A 21,629-nucleotide genomic window follows, 5' to 3' on the forward strand; every position below is an offset into this window, starting at 1 on the left:
TTCAATTCCCCGTCAGGGCACATGCCTGGGTTGCAGGCTATAACCCCCAGCAACCGCACATTGATGTTTCTCTCTATCTCCCTCCCTTCCCTCTCTAAAAATAAATAAGTAAAATCTTAAAATAAATTACTATGAGTATTTAACATTATTGTACTTAAAACCTCGAATCTGGAAAAACCTTGTCCAGCGTGAAGGACACGGAACTGGAGCCACTGCGGTCTAAAGGGCAGCGCTGTGCCGGCCCTGGCTGAGGGCTCAGCGGGGTACAGCGTTGCCCCCCGCCCCCACAGGCCCAGGTTGCGGGTTCGACCTCTAGTCGGGGCACACACGAGAACCAACCGATGAACGCGTGGAACAGAGCGATGTTTCCCTCTCGCTCCCTCCCTTCCTCCTTTCTCTAAAACCAATACGTGAAAAATTTTAAGCCCCCCCCCCCGAAGAAAAAATGAACAAAAGGAAAGCACTGTATATTTACTGGATGCTACTGCACAGGACGTGCAGGTGACAGCCCTGTCTGCCTTTACAGGTGACAATGTTTTCATGTCGGCTGGTTCACATGATTCTCACCAGCACCTTTCTAAAGTTGGCAAGGTAAGGGTTATTATCTCCATTTCACCGATGAGGAAACGGCCTCAGGGAAAGCTGCTCACAGCCATCAAACTAACAAGCAGCAGAGAGCTGGGCTCCGTGACAGGGAGCCTCCTGTTAAGAACAAGAACGGCGGTCACGCTGCTCCCCGGAAGCTGGGACCCAGCAGTGACCTCTGTCCAGTGCCAGGAGATCAGGGTCAGAGCCCACCACACCCACCGAGAGACCGGGCAGTCCGCAGCAACCCCCCCGACCTCCTAGACAGAGAGCCCACCCCCGGCTGGTCGCCTCGCCAGCACGCCGCTCTCAGGAACCAGCAGCTCTGCCTTTCAATGAAATTTTGTTCATCATCAAAAGTGAAACAAGTATTTTTTTAAAATCACGCAAGACGCGCTCACCTCTACCGTTCCCGTGGCAAACAAGCCGTGCGCGGAGTTGATGTCACAGACGTTGTTCTCCCTGAAACGAGAGCCACAAGGAAGAGCACGTGAGCCTCGCTTCACGGGGAGGGACACCCAGCGGGCTTGCTCGGCGGACAGCCGGCCCGTGGAGACGGGAGACATGCAGACTCTCCCGGTTACCTGCTCGTGAGAAACACCCGGGCACGAGAGGGCTGAGTCGGGCACACAGGGACAAGGCGTCTGACTCCCAGGGCAGGAGACAGGGGAGAGCCTCCTTGGACACATGGTCACGGCAGCAAGGGTTCATCTCCTTTCTCAATGCATTCCGCCCCCCCCCTCCCCCCGCCTGGGCACACAGAACACAGGCTGGAGCTGGGCCCAGCCTGAGCCGTGACCAGTTTCAGCTGGGCAGGCTGCTCGGAGCCCTGCCTGCTTTGTCTGAAGAGTGGATACCTCACCTCCCTCGCCTGCTTGTTCTGAGGACTAAATGGGAAAACTACAAAATGTTCAGCACAGTGCCCAGAGTGTACAAGACACACAGTAATAATGGCTGTTATGCCCTGGCGGGTATAGCTCAGTCAGTTGGAACATCGCTCTGTAAACCAAAAGGTCGCAGGTTCAATTCCCATTCAGGGCACACGGCTGGGTTGCAGGTTCAGTCCCTGGCCGGGGTGTGTACGAGGCAACCGATCAATGTCTATCATATTGATGTTTCTCTCACTCCCCCACCCCCGTCTCTCTAAAATCAATAAGCATGTCCTTGGGTGAGGGTAAAGAATAATAATGGCTGTTACTATAAACAGAAAATTGTGTGAAAAGATAAATTTTATTATTCAATAATGCACTATCATTTTTTAAAGTAAATAAGAGGATTTCAAGTCAATGTGAAAAGAAACACTGAGAATTCACCTGATTGTTATCAGTAAATGTTCTCCCAACCTTTAAAAACCCTTTCAAAGCAACAAGGGAAATCCTCCAGCTCTTTATACACACAGATGAGAAGTAATCCAGCTTCCGCCCTCCCCAGCTGTGTGCCCTGGACAAGCTCCTTACCCCCTGGGCCCCCGCTCCCACCACACAAATGTAGTCAAGTCCAAACTGAGTGAACACGCATGAAGCACTGAGCAGTGCCTGGCACAGGGCCCCTCCCACTACTGTTGTCACCACTGCCCCATACTGCCCTGTGACAGCTGCATTCCCAAGGGCATCTCTTTAGATAAAGCGAGAGTGTGGGCAACACCATATGGTAAAATGAAAGTGAAAAAACCCTTAAATTTCTGCTAGCAAAAACATAAAAATTTTTAAAATAGTACCAATTCAAAATTTCTCCACGAGAACAAAATAAAATCATGAATGAAAATTTAAAGACTATGAAAAATAATAAACTGAACTTTTCAGTGAATTCTGAAACTTTCAAGTATATTTTTTAAAAATTAAAAATTTTAAGAAATCATTAGGTCTTTCAGTAAATTTCTGGTTTAAGAAAGAAAACTTAATGGGACTCTTTTTTAATTAGGTGGCCCGGCGCCACTGAGTCACAGCACGCGTTGCCGGGTGACACCCTGAGCGTCTGGCTCCACCTCCTGGCCGGAACAAGCACAGCAGCATTCTCAAAACAAGGTACTCACGCGGCATCCGTCTGCAGGGGATTCAGGTACCGTCCTTGTTCTAGGTTTAACCTATAAACCTCAGAGCTGCAAAGTAATACAAAAGGTTAAAAATATGGTAACTTTAAAGGTAAGCCATGATAAACTCTTCTTCAAATAAATATAATCTTTAAAAATACAGACAAGGGTGGGCAAAGCAGGCTTACAGTTGTCCGTATGGAGAGTAAGACAATACTACAAAAACAAACTGCTCTGTATGCTTGCGACTGTGGACCTGCTTCTGCCCGCCCTTGTGTGTGTGTGTCTCTCACTCATACCCCATCGCCCCCTTTCGTGAAACACGAAAGTGTACTCTCAACCTACACACAATCGCCTATTTGTGAGGCTGCTCCTGTACAAAAGTGACTCAAACCACCCCCGTGCCCGGGAAATACCACGAAGTCACGAAGGAGACTATTATTTATGAGGACCACGGAGAATAAAAATCCAAAATGTATGCACGCGTGCACACATGAAAAGACTAATAAGGGCTCCCTCTGGACAACGTAATTGTGATTTTTTAAAACTTTTTAACATTTTCCAATATTCGCTAATAGATGTGTTATTTTTATACAATCATAAAGAAGGCCACATTTAAGGATAAAAAGCTTTTAAACGCCTTGCAATGGTGCTGAGAAACTTGCCTCACCGCTGACACGACCCCACCAGGTCACCTGTCTCCCCCTAGGTCCAGAGCAGCGTGCTAGAAAGAGCCAAAGACGGACTTTCTAAGATGTCCTGTGGCTACAGAACCCCGCCCTGCGAGCGACCCGAAGGCAGGGACCATGGACCGTGGCTTGTCCTCCCCCCCACGCCCCTCCTCCTCCACGTCAGGAACAGCAAGTTGTGTCTCCCGGCCTGGGGGGCGAGAGGGAAGCGGAAACCAAGGGCGCCGGAGCCGGTACCTTGCGCCGACGAAGTACAGGTCGCAGGACGGGTAATGGTACGAGAAGTCCCTCCCAAACTTGGGGATTCTGGTTTTGTAGTAAAAGCCCGACTGGGAATGGAACTCGATGTATCGATCGTTATGTAAGAAGACGATCTGAAAGTGAAACAGGAAGGTTAGTCCGCTTGGGTGTCACCATCGCCACAGCGAACAAAGCTCGAAAGCCTCTGCTCTCTCTCCCCGGCTTCCTTCCCTCTACACACACGTGTCTGCACGCACACACACACACACACACACACACACGTCTCCACCACGACAAGCACCGTGATTGGGAATGAAACCCTCCGTGGGCACTCGATGGCCCCCTGCACCCTCGGGAGCTTCTCTGCAAACCGCGCCTCTCACCGCAAGGCCGAGCACAGACGCCCTCCGCCCCTCCGACGCCAGCAGCGCCGCTCGGCACGGCTCGGCGCGGCGCCCCTGGCGAGTAGGTCCCGCTCGGCGCGTCTTAACAACCTCGTGATCATCAGACACGGTCTGACGAACTTGTACAAACCTAACTTTAGTGAATTACCAAGGCATCTTTAAAATCTGCGGGTGGTATTTAAAAGCAGATTTACCGATATCTAGGTCAAACAGATTATAAAATCGCACGTCCCCAGACACAGGACGGAAGGCTGCCACGAGCAAAAGGATCAACTAGACTCCGCAGTTTCCAGACCTGAAGACAGCACAGGGAGGCTGTGAGCTCAGGAAATTCAATTTTCCTCCGAGGTGACATCGGACATCATTAAGTTTTTCACTGAAATTGAATACGGCAAAGAAAAAATATGCATAGTTGGCTGTGTTTTTAATTGTTTCGGAACGTGCCATGACCACCGATTTGCAGAATTAACAGAATTGAACACACAACACTGCTATTTTGCCTTTCACATATGAACGTGAAAGCAACCTGGCAGATGACACCGGCTCTGGTGCGGTAACGAAAAACCACAAGTCTGGGACCTAAAACCCGACTGCTGCCGACTCTTAAAAACACAGACAGGGTCTCACGTGCGGCACGGCAACTTTACTCTAACGTTGGACTGGGCAAACGCGCTGTCACGGCTGTTTGAGAAGATGCCACGCACCGTACACGCGACAGACTAAAAGTGTATTAGCAGAAAGTGGCGGGTTTTACCGCACAGCCGTTTTAAATTTCACAATGGGAACATCACAGAGACACATCGTAAAAACAAATTCCACTCATTCGTGTCTGGAGGACACAAACCGATCAAGCGTACCTTTGAATAGTCGTCGGACAACGTTTCAAAGGTGACCACTGAAAAATAAGAAACAGTAAGGAAAAACATAATCATCAATTCGTGTTTTTAATAAAAATGCAAACTTAATGCAAAGATTCTAAAAGTTATTTACAAACGCCGGGCTTTTCTACCATGTTTGCCCCTATATAAAAACAAGGTTGCCATATTATATTGCTCCCAAAACACCAAATGGAAAATTTTAAACTTTTAATTTCTCAGTACTCATCAACTAAATTTTGTACAGAACTGACACCAATTTAAAAACAGATAAATTCACAAAACATAATGACTTCCAAATTTTGCCAATTTTTCTGAAATGCTCAAAATAAACTAGACATTAAAGAACATTCACAATTTAGCTTAAAAAAAAAAAAGATAATAGCGGCCCTGGCCAGGTAGCTCCGTTGCTTAGAGCATCGCTCTGATACACTGAGGTTGTGGGTTCGACCCCCAGTCACAGCACATGCAAGAAACGACCAATGAGAGCACAGATGAGTGGAACAGCGGATCGATGTTTGTCTCTCTCTCTCTCTCTCTCTCTGTCTAAAAACCCATAAATGGAAGAACAGCAACCTCTCACTCATCCGTGGTGCATCAGGCACACACACGCAGAGCGGAGACAGCCTGATCAGCAGCACAGGGAGTCTGTCTCCGGGGAAACAAGTGCGGAGGGCACAGCCCCGCCCATGCCCCCCCGCCCCATCTCGAACAGGAGGCCGCGTGGTAAAGACGGCCGGACTGCCCCCCTTCACCCTGCCTCAGTGCGGGCAGGATTCTGAGCACGGCCCCCGCCCTCGGACGGTCCCCTTCTCTGGAGAGCGTGGGTGGGACCTGTGAGTGCCGCGAGTCCCTGCCTCATGTGGCAAAGAGGCGACTCAGAACCCCGGGAGCCCTTTAAGAGCAGAGTTTCCCCCGCCGGCAGCAGCAGAAGGGAAGCCCGGAGGGCCAAGAGGGACCCAGGGAGCCGCTGCTCGAAGGCGGGGGTTGGGGCGGGGGGGGGGGGGGTCGACTGAGGGACTAGGCCTGCAGGCGGCCTCTACAAGGGAGAGAGGCCCAGGCTGACAGCCGGCAGGAAACAGGCCCCGAGTCCCAGGACCACATCGAACCTCATGTTGCCAATGGCCTGAAAGCTCGGAAGCGGGTTCCTGCCCTGAGCCTGGACGAGCGTCCGACCTGGCTGACACCCCGAGCCCAGCCCTGAGTCCAGAGCGCACCAGAGCGCCGATGCACTTCCCCTGCAGGGCTGTGAGTCAGTGAACGGTGTTCACGGTACTTCGTTACACAGCAGAGAACATGAATGCACAGCCCGTTCTCATTTTAGCAAGCAGAAAAGCAGCCAAATACAAAAAGCTATTTTCGTGAACTCAAACTGAATGTCTTTCTTACCTTCTGAGTCTAAACACCTCTCAAACTTCAAGGACAACTGGTAGGTGTCGTAGCACCGGACCCGGGGCTTGTACGTGCCTGTAAGAAAGTCACTGCGATGTAAAACCCGAAGGACACACTCATCACGGTCAGCAGCCCGCAGGCCTGCCGGACGCACTTCCTGCAGAGGTCAGCAGGGCTCGCGCAACCACGTCCGAGGAGGAGAACTCAGAAGCCGCCCTCCCCAGTGTCCCGAGGGGAAAACGAGCAAGGATATTTAACAGCGAGTTACAAACAATTGCCCGGGTGACGCTGTTCTTAAGCTGCAACGCACTGGGTGTTCGCACACTCACAGCTCTCCCTTCGGCACTGACGAGTACTGTCAACACGGAGTCTTAACGACACAGAATACCAGGTGTGTGACGTGGGAAATCACTGTATTAAACGTGACCCTTCCGGGAGCTCGCACGCACTGCTGGTCGGAGGGCAACGTGACCGAACACTGCGGGGAAAGTCTGGCACTGTCACCAAACGAGACACTGCCCCCGTGACCTGGCCATGTCCCCCGAGCAGGCCGGTTCACGGTGCTTCACCGGTAGTGCCCAAAAGCGGAAACAGCCGGGGCGCAGCACAGGGAGAATAAATACAATGTGGCGCACTCCTGTAAGGAAACACTATTTGGTAATAATAGTTTTGTTAAAAAAGGGCGAACTACAGACAACGTGTGGAGCTCAAACACGCGGTCCCAGGTGAAATAAGTCTCAGGCAAACAGAACACGCAGTGTACGGACGCATTTACATCAAGTTCTGACACAGGCTAAATTCGTCTGCACTACAGACAGCAACAGACAACAAAAACCAGAGCCGCGGCTGCCCTCGCGGCGGGAGCGGGGTTGACCGTGGGGGCGTGAGGGCAGTGTCCCGGGCAGGGGGAGCGGAGGGAGCGCTCCAACCCTGGCAGGTCTGGGCTCCGCAGGCATCGCATTTGTCCAAACGCATCCAACGGTACAGACCCGTGCGCTTCACTGTGCGTAAGTTTACTTCAAAAAGCCACAAACACTGAACGCAAGCGAATGGTGCGCACGGGAGTGCTTCAGAGGGAGGGCGTGCTGCCAGCTGCAACGTGAGGACGGACAGACAGACACAGGCAAACCAGATGCAGCACACCGCTGGTGAATCCCAGTGGTAGGTAAATAAACGGATGTTCACTACACAATTTTTAAAAATAATTCTACGTTTCAAATTTTTTTTACAATAAAGGGTTAGGGTAATTTAAAAAGTGACCTATCCCACCATGATATTTCCTGATACGAGATGTACATAAATTATAACCAAAAAGATGCTTACCAGTTGCCAAAATATACTGTCCATCTTTTGAAACCTTAATAGTGGTACTAACAGTAGGCATTTCAAAATCCTGAATCAGTTCAATTCTTCTGCGGACATCTGCAGAGAGAGAAAAGGGGCAGCTGACCGAGTGGTCACGCGACCACAGCGCAGGCAGGCAGCGCACTCCTCGCGGTCCCGCCAGCAGATCGGCGAGGCCCGTGCTTCCCAGCCCCGGGAAACCCACTGACGGAGCCCCACCTACCACACGGCACGGCTTCCTCGTGGCTCACACCTTACTTTTCCTCACTAAGTATCTTGTTTTAATTTTTCAAAAAGGAAAAAAAACATCATTAACTGGAAAACATCAGGTTTTAAGACCTGGGTGATGAGGGAATAGAATAAGCATTAAGCCACTACCATTATTCAATCGTGGCTAAGACAAAAATCTTACCATGCTCTTTCTAAATAATACGTTTAAACCTTGGAAATCTTAAGTTATGTAAGAAACGGCTACCATGTTGCCTCTGTTGGCACCAGTGACCTACAGCCAGGAGGATTCAGGCAAGAGGAAGACGTGGAGATCACTCTGAACCAAAACCCTAAACTGGTTCTCACAAAAACTGGTTCTCCCCTACACGAAAGGGTGGATTCTGCCCTGGCTGCTGTGGCTCAGTGGACTGAGCGCCGGCCTGCGAATCAAGGGTCACCAGTTTGATTCCCAGTCAGGGCGCATGCCTGGGTTGCGGGCCAGGCCCTCAGTAGGGGGCGTGCAAGAGGCAACCACACTTTGATGTTTCTCACCCCTTCTTTCTCCTTCCCTTTCCCTCTTGCTAAAAATAAATAAAAAAATATTTTTAAAAAAAGCGTGGATTCTTGCTGGCTGCTATCGTAACAATGTGCCTATTACAAGAACTGTTTCGCTCTGGCCAGGCAGCCCAGGTGGCTGGAGCACCATCCAGATGTGCCAGCGTTGCGTGTTTGGCTCCCAGTCAGGGCAGGTGCAGGAGGCAGCCAGTGGGCGCAGGGACAGGTGAAACAGCACACAGATTTCTCTCTCTCTCTCTCTCTCTCTCTCCACCCTCCTTCCTCTCCCTCCAAAATCAATAAAGAAAAATATAATTTTTTAAAAAGGACTGTGGCCCATCATCGCTGCCCCTTGCCCATTAAATGTAACTGTAAGACTCAGACGGACTGAGCAGGAGTGGCCCACGAGTCTGGGAGCCTCAGAACAGCCCCGAGACGGGCTGACGGGAGCAGCGGCGAGGCTCCGTTCCCTCGGACCGCTCTGGACACTCTCTCGCACACCAGCGCGCTCGGCCGCAGCGAGCGCGCGAGGAGAAACCGGAGTCGGTCAGCGTTACTGGAGCAGCGGCCTCTGTTCCCCTTTGACTGAAAGTCTTCAATTTGCAACGCCAGCACCACAGAAAGCCCATATTCTCTTCCAAAATGCTCGCCTTGGGGGTGTATCTCTCATCGAGAAAACCCTGTGATACCTTAGGCCTTTTGGTCTTTAGAGAGTAACACAGAGAATATATGAGAGGGTGAGGCACCCTTCACACATAAACAACTGTACCGGGGAAGGCAGAATGGGAATGTGTCCAGGGTAACTTAAGGGCTGGCCTCACATGCCTATCTTCCTGCTGCGGTAACTTGAAGAATCAAAATCTTCCGCAATGACCTTTCATTGTTCATGTTGTATGTCCGGCACATAAGTTCCTTTGTTCAGAATGACAATGGTCACCGTCTCTGTACCGCAGAAACTGCGAACGGGCTCAACAAACGGAGACCCCGACACACCGGAGAACACAGCGGTGGCGGAGCTGGCAGGAGACAGCCCCCCGGGGGTCGCGGACGTCCCTACACATCTCGCCGGCTGTGGCAGCGCCGCCGGGCCCTGGCAACTCCTTTACCCGGGCCTTTCTCAGGGCCACGCACCAGCTGGGAGCCGGGCGGGCGCGGCAACGCGGCTCCGCTGCGCAAGGGGCAGGCTCCCTCGCTGCTCGCTATCAGAGCAGCGCGCTTCCCGAACCCGGCCCTCCTCGGCTGCGACGCGGGCCCCCTGCGTGCAGACACACACCCGTCCGGGTCCTGCTGAGTGCCCCGCGGGGCTCCGGGCAGGGAGCCCTGACAGACCAGCTGACACTCACGCCGTGTGCCGTGTCGCGTGGGCGACGGAGTCCCTGTCTCCGACCCAGGAGCACCGCATCTGCTGTCACCCACGGAACAGTAAAAGGCGAACCTATCAGCTTTTAAGCAGTAAAATCAATCCCATGCCCACCAGGAACACATTGACCACGACAAAAGATTTCTTAAGATGGAAAAGGGCAAAACCTTGTCTCCCGCTGCACGTTTGCCAACCTCACTTGAGGATGGGCACAGTGAAGACCGGAGGGGCTGTGACCTGGGGGTCGGGCGTCGCCGGGGTGGGGAGGGGACACTCACCGACATCCTTCTTCTGCAGCGCTCGCTTCTTCCTGTCCGAAAGCCACTAAGGAAAACGGAGAGGCTTCACTTTAAACCATGTTTACATGAATTGTCTCTCTGCTGGCAGAACTAACACGTGCTCAAGTTTAAAAAACTCAAAACTTTATATACATATGTAACATAGAAAGTAAAAATACTCTGTAATCCTAACCCTGTTAACACATCTAGATTTTCTAGATTTTTTTCTTGTACATATTTGCATATAATAGACAATAAATTTTTAGAACTACCATGTTTTATGCAAGACAAAAGTAACTCATCTCGTAAATCTAAGAGAAAACAGTAAGCCTCAAACATTACACCTAATATATGGAACAGATTTACAGGTTTGTGGTAGCCTTTGATTTTACGTTAGGCAGTAATAGTTCAATCAGCGGGGATGTTAAAAGTGATGAGCAGTGGATCCTTTCACATCAGCCTGACACCAGCAGGACGAGGGCATATTATTACCACGGCTGCCCCTCCAGTAGGGGACTCACTTCCTCTTCTCAGGAAGCGAGGCTCGACCTGGGGGCGGCTGGCACAGCAGCGGTCTCATACAGTCCGAGCAAACAAGCTTGGGGCGAAGGAGAGGAGACGGGGACTTCCGTCTGCATTAGAGCCTGACCCCAAAGGGCCAGAAATCTCCAACATGTGACGACAAGAAGGAAGGAAAGTTTGTTCAAGCATCTCTGTGCAAACGGACAGCACCACAGCAGAGCACACGAGGCTGACATCCACATGGGGCAGGAACAGGTAAGTCAAAAGTTAAAGACAAAGTTCGCCAAGGAACGGAAAGGTGTCACTAATGTCAGCCATCGTCTCTGGACTCTGTAAAATCCCAGGCGATAAAGAATGTCACTTTACCCCTGTCCTGTAACTGAATCAGAAACCGAGGGAAAGAGCTCTGGGAATGCTGGTGAACTGATTCTCACACTAAACAGACGCCTCGCTGTTAAAAAGAAAAAAAAAAGACCTCACTGGATCTGACATCGGAAGTAGGAAAAGAAACACAAGTAATTTGCTGATGAGTTAGAATTGCTTTAAAAGAAGACTCAGAGAAACCACCAAACTAGTACACACAGCTGTTCACTCAACATTCCCACTTGACGTTCACTAGAACGTCAAACCTTAAGTACCAAAAATAAGACTTTGGATTCTTTTCACCACCACGTACCCAGTTGTTAAGACCCCAAACCCAAGAGCTTTCTCTACTCCTTCCTTTCATCTCCACTGTCATCTCGACTTCTCCTCACCGCCGTCCCACCCACCAGCAGGTCCCACCGGCCTGCCTCCCGAATCCCACGCATCTTGGCATCCTCTCTGCTACCACCCCAGCCCGGGCCACCTGAGCTCTCAACTGGACCACCTGGCTGGTCCCCACGCGTCTCTCCCCCGTTGTGGTCATCTGCCGCATGGCAGCCCCGTTTAAAGCCCAACGGTGGTGACTTCCAGCAGCACCAGGAAAACCCCGACTTCTCACCCTGGCCTGTGAGGCCGGCTCTCTGGCCTTGTCTGCCCCCGTTCCCTCCCCTCGTTCCACCCATCATGGCCACGCCTGGGCCTCTCAGTGTTCCCCACATGCCAAGTGGGTACCCGCTGCGGGGCATTTAGGCTTCCGCCCTCTCAGCACCAAAAATTCCCTCTGTGCCTTCACGTGACCGGCTCCCTTTTACAGTCCAAGTAAACCAGTGTCACCAGTAAAAACCAGTGTTTTACAGTGTCACCTCTTGTAAAGAGGCCCTCTCTGAAGGCTTTCTCCAAAACACCCCACCCAGAACAGCTCTCTGCACGTCACTCATCACTCACAGCACCTATCATGTGATCAGAAGGGCTCCTGTCGGCTCCCCTATTAGCCCTTTTGCCCAACACGGTCCCAGGGACCCGGCACTCAGAGCAGGGCTGCCTGCACGAAGCCACTTCTCGACAACTGTGTAGAATGGACAAAACAAGAAGGTCCTGATGTCTGAAGAACAGCTGGAAGCAAGGGAACTATTTAACCTGAACTCCGAGAAGAAAGGAAGGATCTGATCACTGGCTCCCCATCTTTCCGGGGTGGCGGAGTGGAAGAAGAGCCAGCTGGAGTCTGAGGTCCAAGGGCAGGCTGCAACAGCAGCAGCAGCATGCCAGCAATAAAGAAGCATGTCCTAAAACCACAGTCTAACAAGGAATCTGAGGACCGACAGGAGCTTCTGCAAAAAGCGTCCTCTTGTATAGAAACCTGACCCATCACTTATAAGAAAGAAACACCAAACTTCAGAGCCTCGGTGTGTGACCCTGGGTGAATCACCTCCCTGGGGCCGCTGCGTGTTGCAGGCATGAGAACACAGGGAGAAGCGCCCATCTTCCCTGCTCCTTCCAACCCTGACGCTTAGGACCCTACGACACCAAGTGACGTGCAGCAAGTTTGAAACTGCCGCCCCTACAGCATCAGTTCTGCAGAGCCCAGGCTTGCCTCTGCCTCGCTCACGGCTGGTATTTCTAGAACTTGGCACCTAACAGGTACTCAACGACCACCCGATGAGCCGGCAGTGAAACAAGGGAGAAATGTCGTTCCATCAACCTGCCCCGGTTTCCTCCTCGGCGGGACAGCGGCTGCGAACGTCCACGGGAGCCCAGAGGGACGCGTCCTCCGCCCTGCAGGACCCTACCAAGGTTCGCTGCGAGCTCACGGACCCTGCTCGCCCCTCGGCCCAGCTGCGGGCGCGGCGACGGCACGGACAGCTCCCCGAGGGGCCCCAGGCGACTCACCTCAGGAAGGGACTTGCCGCAGCTGAGGCTGTAAATCTTCACCTCGTTGAGGCTGGAGACCTGCATGGTGTCTCGGAGGAGCGGCGACCCGCGCTCCAAGCCAAGTCGCTCCCACGAGCATCAGCTCTCAGGGACTCCGCGGCGTGCGGCGTGCAGGGTAGTGAGTGGCGTGCGGCGCCGGCCCTGGCTGATGACGCACTTCCGGCGCTGGAAAGTGCTGATTTCCGGAAGAGGGAGCGTGGCGGAATTAGGGAAGGGCAGCGGCAGAGCCGAGTGGGCGGAAATCGGGGGCGCGACGGGGTTGCTGAGGACCCCGCTGGGGTCCCCGCCGGCGAGAACCAGAAGCCGCTCTTCTCTTTTCCACGTCCTGAGCGGCAGGAGGCCCTTAAAGTCGCTGCCCAAGCCCAAGTGTCGCAGTCCCGGGCGGGCGGGCCGGCGGTGTTGGGGCTGACCTGGGCCTTGCGAGCTCGGTGGCGGGGATTCAGAGTGGTAGTGTAGGATAGTGTGTGTGTATCAAATTATATAGGTTTCATGCGTATAATTCTATAACATGTCATTTGTGTATATTGCATTGTGTTCACCACTCCGAGTCAACTCCCCTTCCTTCACCATTCATTGCCCCTTTACCCTCCTGCCTCCCCCACCCCCTTTATGCTATCACCACGCTGTTGTCTGTCTATGAGGGTTTTTTTTTTTTTCTCTACTTAATCCCGTTTTCACCCAGCCTCCCAACTCCCCTCCCCTCTGAGAGCTGTCAGTCTGTTGTTTTTGTTTTTTTTTTTCTGGATCTCCGAGTCTGTTTCTATTTTGTTTGTTAGTTTATTTCGTTCATTAGATTCCACATGTGAGTGAAACCCTATGGTACTTGTCTTCCTCTGACTGGCCAACTTCACTCTCTAGATCCATTCGTGCTGTCGCAAATGCTAAGATTTCCATCTTTTTGATGATTGCATTGTGTGGATGTACCACAGCTTTTTTCCCCCTTTAAGAGAGAGGGGAAGGGAAGGAGAAAGAGGCAGAGAAACATTGGTGTGTGAGAACCATCAATTGGTTTGCCTCTTTCATGCCCCCACCAGGGACCCGGCCCACAACCCAGGCATGTCCCTGACCGGGAATCCAGCCGGCCACCTTTCCCTGTTCCGGATGACACTCAACCCTCTGAGCTATGCCAGTCCGCAGCTTTTTTTATCCACTCATCTCCTGATGGGAAGTGTCTTTTCTCTCCAGTGTTTCTGCAATCTTACATTACAAATAAATGCTCTTTAAAACGGGGGTGTTAAAAATGATATTTTGAGCCCTGGCTGGCGTAGCTCAGTGGATTGAGTGCAGGCTGTGAACCAAAGTGTCGCAGGTTCGATTCCCAGTCAGGGCACATGCCTGTGTTGCAGGCCATGACCCCCAGCAGCCACACATTGATGTTTCTCTCTCTTTCTCCCTCCCTTCCCTCTCTAAAAAGAAATAAATAAAATCTTTTAAAAATGATATTTTTGGTCTGGGTTCATTAGACACTCATCCACTACAGAAGGAAGTAAAAGGAAAGCATACTTTAAAAAAATAGTGGAAGAAGGGGTGGAGATCAGGGAAGAGTGGATTTATACCTAATGTCCTTTGAGATGTGTGTGCGGCAGTAATGACAGACAGCCCCTTATACACCCATTGTTTCCAAAGTTCACAAACTGTCCATCCTCCAGTTTCGTAGAGAACCTCTTTAATTTTTGCCTAGGACTTGAGAATTCTTGGCTTAGATGAAAACTTGAGGGGAAAGTGTGGGTTAACTGGGTTAACATGTAACCAAGAGGGTGATTCTGAGCACAGCCCATACCAGTTCACGGCAGGGTGAGGGTTTCTGGGTTTAGCAATGCTGTCTTTATTCTAACTGTCCAAGTCCCAGTCCAAATTCTGCCTTCTGCCGGAGGCTCTCTCTGAGGAAGGCTGCAGGACCGCCGTCCTCCTCAGGGGGGCAGCACGACAGGGCAGAAAGATCCCGGGCTGCAGGGTGGTAACCAGGTCGTTCTTTCTGCAAGTCATAAAAATAGAAAATGCTTATCTGCCAAAATATGCAGGACGACTTCCAAGAAATTTTGAATGATTTTTATGCACAAAAATACTCCTTTTATTATTTTCAAGTGAGTATTATAAAAGCCCATTGGCTGTAAAACCATAGTATCTGCCACTTTTTAAGTGCTGTGTATTAGAGATATAGAGATATATCCCAACTTTCATAATTAAGGGCCTCAGACCATTTCACTTTATTCAATCCTGTGCCCCACGGATCCCTAGAGTTGCCTTGTTTCATTAGCATCGGTTTCATGATCCGGATTTTGAGTCTCTGCCTGTGCTAATCCGGACTCTGGAATGCCTCGAGCTTCTCCGTACACCCACAGCCCGCCAGCTCCCCAGAACTCACCTTTTGGGTATTTTGCTCGTTCTCCTGTTCTTTCACTGAACTGTATAAATACGTTCATGGCCATTATATCTTTTCTTGGTAGATTTTTATTGTCAAAATGCAAGGAACACATCCTACAAGCACAATGGTAATGAACTTGGCCGTAATGCTCTACCACATACCCATGCTTCAGGGAGTTCTTCAGCCCTCTGGCTCCCTTAGGTCACCACCCCCCCCAGGCTAATTAAAATGTCATTTTTAAAGAGCCCACAAAGCTTTGCTATTTTTTAAAGTTAAACTTGGCACAGGCTCCTTTTGAACATATTCTTCACTCTGTTATTTTCTTTCTCCCTCACTTTTATTACTATAGGAAAATTTTGTGACATATTTAAAAATTTAATAGCGCCGTCAACTCACGTACGGTTCACCTAGCTTCCACAATTCACACACGACCCATCATCCATCATGTTCCAGCTGTACTCTCACCGCTTCCTCATCCTTGGGTTATTCTGAATGGTTTTCTAAAGAAACCGACGGCGATTATCTTTGTAACTGGATTGTGATGTACTTTCCTGACCACCCCCTCCACCTAGACTCAATGACAGGACTTGTCAATTCATCCGTGGGTTCCCTGACACCGCCCCAGTGCCTGGGGTATAGCACACTGCCAGTAAACACGTCTTGGTAAAAGTGAATCCATGAATTGATTACTCTCCGTCCTGACCCAAAGCCCTAATTCCGTGTCCCACGCGTGTTGTTGGCCTTGGGTGATGAAAACTGCGTAGCTCTGTGCCAGGCTAGTGTTGCTTCGAGCACGTCCGTTGGCACAGCCAGTCTCTCCCGCAGGAAATGTCAGCGCTCAGAGTTAAGGACCACACGGGAGGGGCCGCAGTGTGTTCTGTGAGATAAAACAGAGTGTTCTTGGTCTTCCACGTCAGCACAGCTGTTCCCGCAGTCACTGGCCCGAGGGCTTGAGCGCTCTAGGACTGTGAAGGACAGCGAAGATCCTCTGACGTTTCTCGTATCACCTCTAACACCGGCACTCAGGCCACAGGCTGCCGTGAACTTGAATATAAGGTTTTATTGGATGCCTACGCTTGGGGCTGACAGCACAGGCTCCAGAGCCACACTGCCTGGTCCTGGTCCAGGTCTGGGCTGCCTGGCAGCACCCGGATACAGCAAGTTAACCCCCTCTCTGCCTGCCTCTGCTCCTCATTCATACCCAATGGGCTGGCGTAAAGATAAAGGGATACATGCCATGGATCACCGAGTCCAAGACGTCTATTTTTAACATCCCTGAAATAAGGATGTGGTCTGCGTGTCGGGCGTGTTTAGTGGACAGTGATTTTCCCGCCGGTGGCACCGGAGGGAGCGGCGCACCGCAGAGTTGATGGGCCTTTAGACTCGGGAACGCACAGCACACGGGAAGCACTTGGAACAGCGCCCGACACAGGAAGCCCCACGTAAGCGCTAGTTATTGCCATTCACTCCTGGGAACCAGAACACTGGAAGTTGTTCCAGAAAAAAAAACAAAACAGTTACGTGGCAGACCGCATTTAACCTTAAAAGTTCCTTTGTCGGTTGCCATTCTGGAAACCTACAAGGGATCTTCAAAATTCCTCTCCCGATTCTTGACCTCCACGGCCAATCCATCTGGGATCCTTTTGGGGTTCCACCTGTCAGAGGTCAGATTCGTTCTCTCTGTTCCCACAGCCATAGGGGCCCAACCCTCACCCCCACCCACCTGGCCCATTGCAACCCTTTTATTCTGGTTTGCCCACCTCACATCAGTCTCCCAGAGGAGGCGGAGTCATCTCTCTAATGGGCAAACCCAATCCGGTCCCACTCCAACTCAAAACTGTGTCGTTCTCCCAAAGCCCGAGAGAACACATCTGAACACCTTTGCTGGCTGCTTGGGACTTCCCCGGTCGCAGAGTCAGAGCTGCCCCTTCCCTGCCCACTCTCCCACCCCTGCCCCTCACCCCCTAGACTCTCCACGATGAATTACTTGCAGCTCGAAAAGTGCCAGCCGCTCACTCGCCCTGTTCGTGCCTCTGCACCTGCTCCCCGGAGAGCTTTGCCCTCCCTCCCTGCGCGTACCTCGGAGACTCCTGTTCGTCCTTCCTCTCCGGGAGGCCTTAAATATCTCAGTTCACATCGTGCTCTGTACGTAACCTCACTGCAGCCTTTCCTAAACTGAGACATACGGTTGTGTCCTCAAAATAACCTGTAGGCTTTTTTTTTTCTATGTCAATGATAACCTTTTTCACGATGGGTACAAGCACCTCTGATTATCTGGGCGGCCATCTTCTGAAAAGCACTACCGCTCCGAGTCAGCCTCGAGTTGACATTTGAGTTCACAGCTCACCGGTTACATGTGCCCCTAGTTCCAGTGTCTCAGATCAGCCTCGAGAAGGAGAGGGGGTGGTGTGAGGAGTTATGAGAGGGACGAGAGAGAGAGCTGAGTCAAAGTCCGGTGATGTCGTGCCTGCTGTGGGAAAGAAGGTTTTGCAGTTGATTAAGCAGAGAACAGAGATGGGAAGAATTAAATCAACCGAATCACGCGGCGATAGAGAATGCAACTCAGGCACGGCACGGCCACGGACTCATTTAGCAAACAGCAGCTGGTTCTCATGCAAACCGCGTCCATCATCAAACTCATTGGGACTATATTGGTTCGAAGTTTTAAGGTTTTGCTTGAAATGAACGTATACATTTATTTTGGTGTAGAAGACCTAAAAGCATAATAAACTTAGAGCTAGGTTTATGGTTCTACAGCTTTAAGACCTAAGTGCAATGTGGTGGCCTGGACAGGCTCCCGGGACACAAAGGGGACATCAAGGGGAAAGGTGACCAAATCCGCAGTTTGGTCACTAGCGTCGCACCGTGTTAATGCCTTGGTCTGGTGCCTCTGCCATGGCCGTGCGAGATGGCAGCAAGGCCAAGGGCAGGTGGCGAAGTGCGCGTGGGGCTCTGCCGTGCGTCTGTGACTTTGCCGTCCTCCAAAGATGGTGGCAAAGTGAAGGCTTTTTAAAAAAAGAGTTAAGGCAACATTGGGAGTCTGAGACTTCTTTTTCACTTACACATTTGAACATGAGTCAAGGTTGAAGAATACCGTCTTATATTATAATTTTTTATTTACTAATCCCTGTCCCCATTGACACCCCATTGACACCCAGTCATCAGCTCTGCGATGTCTCCAAAGTCTCAGCCTGTGTGGATGCTCCCACAGTGTATGTCGAGAGGATTAATAATAATGAAATCCCTGAAGTTCATTGCAGGCAAGGTAGGCATGCTAAATGAAATAAATGTCTTGCACGAGTTACCTCTTTCCATCTTATAAAGCTTTTCGAGGAAAGCAGTATTAATTTTTCAGTATTGCACATGAGGAAAATAAGGAAAATAAGAAAAACTGAGGTTCACCAAAAAGAAACTTGCCCGACGATGTTAATAATGGTTCAGTCTGTGTGAGGGGTATGCGAATTGTTGAAAATACTGTTTTCTCAACTTTTCTGTATGTTTGAAAGTTTAAAAAGAAAAACAAATTTGCCATGAGTTGCATGAGAGAGCAGGAGGCATATAGACTGGGTGACCTTCACTTTCTCCCCCTCCTCCTCCTCCCCTCCCCTTCTTCTCCCCTCCCCCTCCCCCTTCTCACATCCTCATCCTCTTTGCCCTTTTCCCTGTTCTTGCTTATATCCCATATCTGCCAGGTTCTTAGTTGCAAACGATTCACACACCCTGGCCAATCCAAAAGGAAAGGAAATTCACCGTAAGGCTGTTGAGCGGCTCACAGGACTCTGAGGAAAGCCAGGGAGCCGGCTCAGAGACCAAGCGGCAGTCAGAGAGGCTGGACCCGGTCTGCTGTGGGAGCGTACGTCACGGCACGGGTGGGCTTCAAGGAGTTCTAAACCCCACCCCACCCTGCAAACGGATGCAGAATACCTGTCTCCTATGGACAGAGGTGTCAACAGGTTCCCAAAGGGACTGGGGCCTGAATAAGGTTAGGGACAGCTGCCCAGATGGGGCCTTGGCATAAGCCCGTACGGCTTTGCCAGAGCGGCGCACCGACCCCGCCACGCCGGCCACACTCCAGCGGTTGGGCTTCCAGGCCCCCCCCCCCCGCCCCCCGCCCGGCCTGTGGAGCAGTTGGCTCTGTTTCTTCTAGAATGCGTTTCTGCATTCCCTCTGCGAAGCATTACAATATGCTGTGGGTAGATTTCCCAACTTCGCCTGGAAAACCTCATCCCTGGCCTTCCCATCTCAATAAACAGGACCGCCCCCCACCCATTGCTCGCCCTCCAAATCAAATCCTCCGGCAACTCTTATCTGTTTCATCCCAGAGAAGGTTTTCTGGATTCTACATGGCCCTAACCACCGCCACACTCTGGGCCAGGTCACCACCCCCGGGCTAACCCCCCAGCACCCGCCCGATGGTCTCCCAGCTGCCACTCTCCCCTGTGGCGGACCTCACAGAAACCTCCAAAATATTGCCTCAGATGGGATCACTGCCCTGCTTCCCACCCAGTGCACGCACCTGTAAACTCCTTCCTCAGGCTGACCGGAGCCTGCGCAGCCCGGCGTCGGCCCAGCTCTCCAGCTCTCAGAGGCTGCAGCCGCCTTGTCGCCTTGGGTTTCTGGCCCCAGCGTCTCTGCACTTGCTGTTCTCTCTGCCCGGAAGGCTCTGGCCTCGGCTTGTCCATGCTGGCTACCTGGCACCCTTGGGACCTCAGCTGAAACGTCACCCCCCCCCCAGATGCCGTCTCTGACCCACCATGTCTCCCCTCTGCCCCCCGGCTGCCTCGGTCACATCCCAGTGCTGTGTCGTCTCTATCACATTTATCTTCCGAAATGGTTTGGCTCCTTGACAGTCAGCGTCTTTATACTCTGATGGCTACCTGCCCGCCGGAATGGAAGCCCCATGAGAGCAGGGACCTGACCCGTCTGATGGCCGTGTATGCGGTTACATGCAACATTGGGAACAGGGCAAGTGTAAATATTTGTGCACTGAGTGAAAGAGGAGGATGCTACTCCGAGCGATCACCACGGACTGTGCTTCAGGCTCGCACAGACCTTCAGTCATCCCTCGAGTGTGCTCATAGCCTGTGGAGGAACTGTCCATACCCTAACACACCATTGACAGCTGGATGAGTGTCCCATCGCCGCAGCACTGCTCGCCAGAGACTTGGTGGCTCACGCAACCTGAGGACCGGCTCTCTGTTCTGTAGGGCCGCACGCGGCTCGCCGCGGCTGGGCTCCCCGGCTCAGGGCACACCCAGGTGGAAAGGAAGGTGTCGGCCGGCGGGAGTTCCGTTCTGGAGGTTCGGGGAGAGATCTGCCTCCAGCTTCCTTTCTGTTGTCTCCTGCCGTTGTCACGCCATGGCCCCCTGTTCGGTGTTTGTCGGTTGTGCCGGCGGTCAGCTGGGACGGCTCTCAGCTCCCGGGGGGCCATCCCATCCTCAGGGCTGTGAGCTTCCCATCCCATAGGCACTCACTAGGCAGATGCTCAATGGCTTCCCTCCAGGCCAGCCAGAGGGGGGCGCTCTGACTTCCTCTCCTGCCTCCAGCCCAGAAAGCTCCTCCCCTAAAGAGCTCGTGGGCGGAGGTGAGGCCGTATCTCAAGATCAACTGATTAGTAAATAGCCTCAGTTGCATCTGCAAAATCTCTTCTGACTCGAAATTAACATAATGTCTCATGTGCACAGAGGAGGGAATTAAGCAAGGGCGAGGGTCCTTGAGTCATCTTAGAGTTCTGCCTACTGCAACAATTTGCGTGGTCATTGTCGTCATCATCATCCAGCACAAGTTACCTTTCCCACCCAGGCAAAAAGGGAAGCATGCCTCCCTCCACGCACAGACTCCTGGCTTACAGCTGGGATTTGAGAAATTAAAGTCAGTTAGGCATGCCGGTATGCGGCTACCACGATGTGTAAACACCTTGTTTAAATTGGATGGGAATATCTTTAGGACTTACTGTGAATTTTTTTGTATTTTTTTCATGCTATTTTAACACGTCTTTACTCTCGACCATATGCACTCTAACCATATCCATTTGCATATTCATTCAACAAACATGGAGTGACCCCTACCTGTCCAACGCAGTTCGGACATTCGCCAGCCTGTCTGCTTTAGGTTGTAAGCTTCTAGAAGGCAGATTGCCAGTGATGACATTGTTGTGCAAAAGGAAGGCATTGCTCTGTAGGCCAGACCACCCCGCAGGTTTTGGAGTGTGCATGAGGCACACTCTTCACACACTCAGGGATGCACAGGCAGTCTGCCCTTGACGCTGCTCTTCGCCTGCACACGGCCTCACGTTACGCCTGTTGTTCATCTTACACGTCTGCAGCAGAAAAGAGAGAGAAATGTATGGTTACTATTTTTACAGTTAAAAAGACTGACTTTTAAAATTGTGTTTAAATCCACCAACGGCCAATGGCAAAATAAACCACAAAATGTTTGACCATGGAAACGTATGCCTTAGTTATGACACATAGTAGGCACTCAGTGTCT

General features: G+C 51.5%; 1 protein-coding gene across 1 annotated transcript in view; it reads right to left on the minus strand.

The window, feature by feature from the left end:
* Positions 1 to 12,903, minus strand: part of NOL10 (nucleolar protein 10) — a 50,573-nt gene extending 37,670 nt beyond the window's left edge. Inside the window, exons 1-8 of the mRNA XM_028516588.2 lie at positions 12,734 to 12,903; positions 9,962 to 10,007; positions 7,538 to 7,636; positions 6,212 to 6,289; positions 4,805 to 4,842; positions 3,541 to 3,677; positions 2,618 to 2,683; positions 987 to 1,047 (exon numbers count right to left, since the gene is read on the minus strand). Of these exons, the coding sequence (XP_028372389.1) occupies positions 987 to 1,047; positions 2,618 to 2,683; positions 3,541 to 3,677; positions 4,805 to 4,842; positions 6,212 to 6,289; positions 7,538 to 7,636; positions 9,962 to 10,007; positions 12,734 to 12,799 (591 nt within the window). The 5' untranslated portion in view covers positions 12,800 to 12,903. The remainder of the gene's footprint in view (positions 1 to 986; positions 1,048 to 2,617; positions 2,684 to 3,540; positions 3,678 to 4,804; positions 4,843 to 6,211; positions 6,290 to 7,537; positions 7,637 to 9,961; positions 10,008 to 12,733) is intronic.
* Positions 12,904 to 21,629: the final 8,726 nt, after the last annotated feature.

The sequence above is a fragment of the Phyllostomus discolor genome, chromosome 6 (genome assembly GCF_004126475.2).
Source record: "Phyllostomus discolor isolate MPI-MPIP mPhyDis1 chromosome 6, mPhyDis1.pri.v3, whole genome shotgun sequence".
NCBI lineage: Eukaryota > Metazoa > Chordata > Mammalia > Chiroptera > Phyllostomidae > Phyllostomus > Phyllostomus discolor.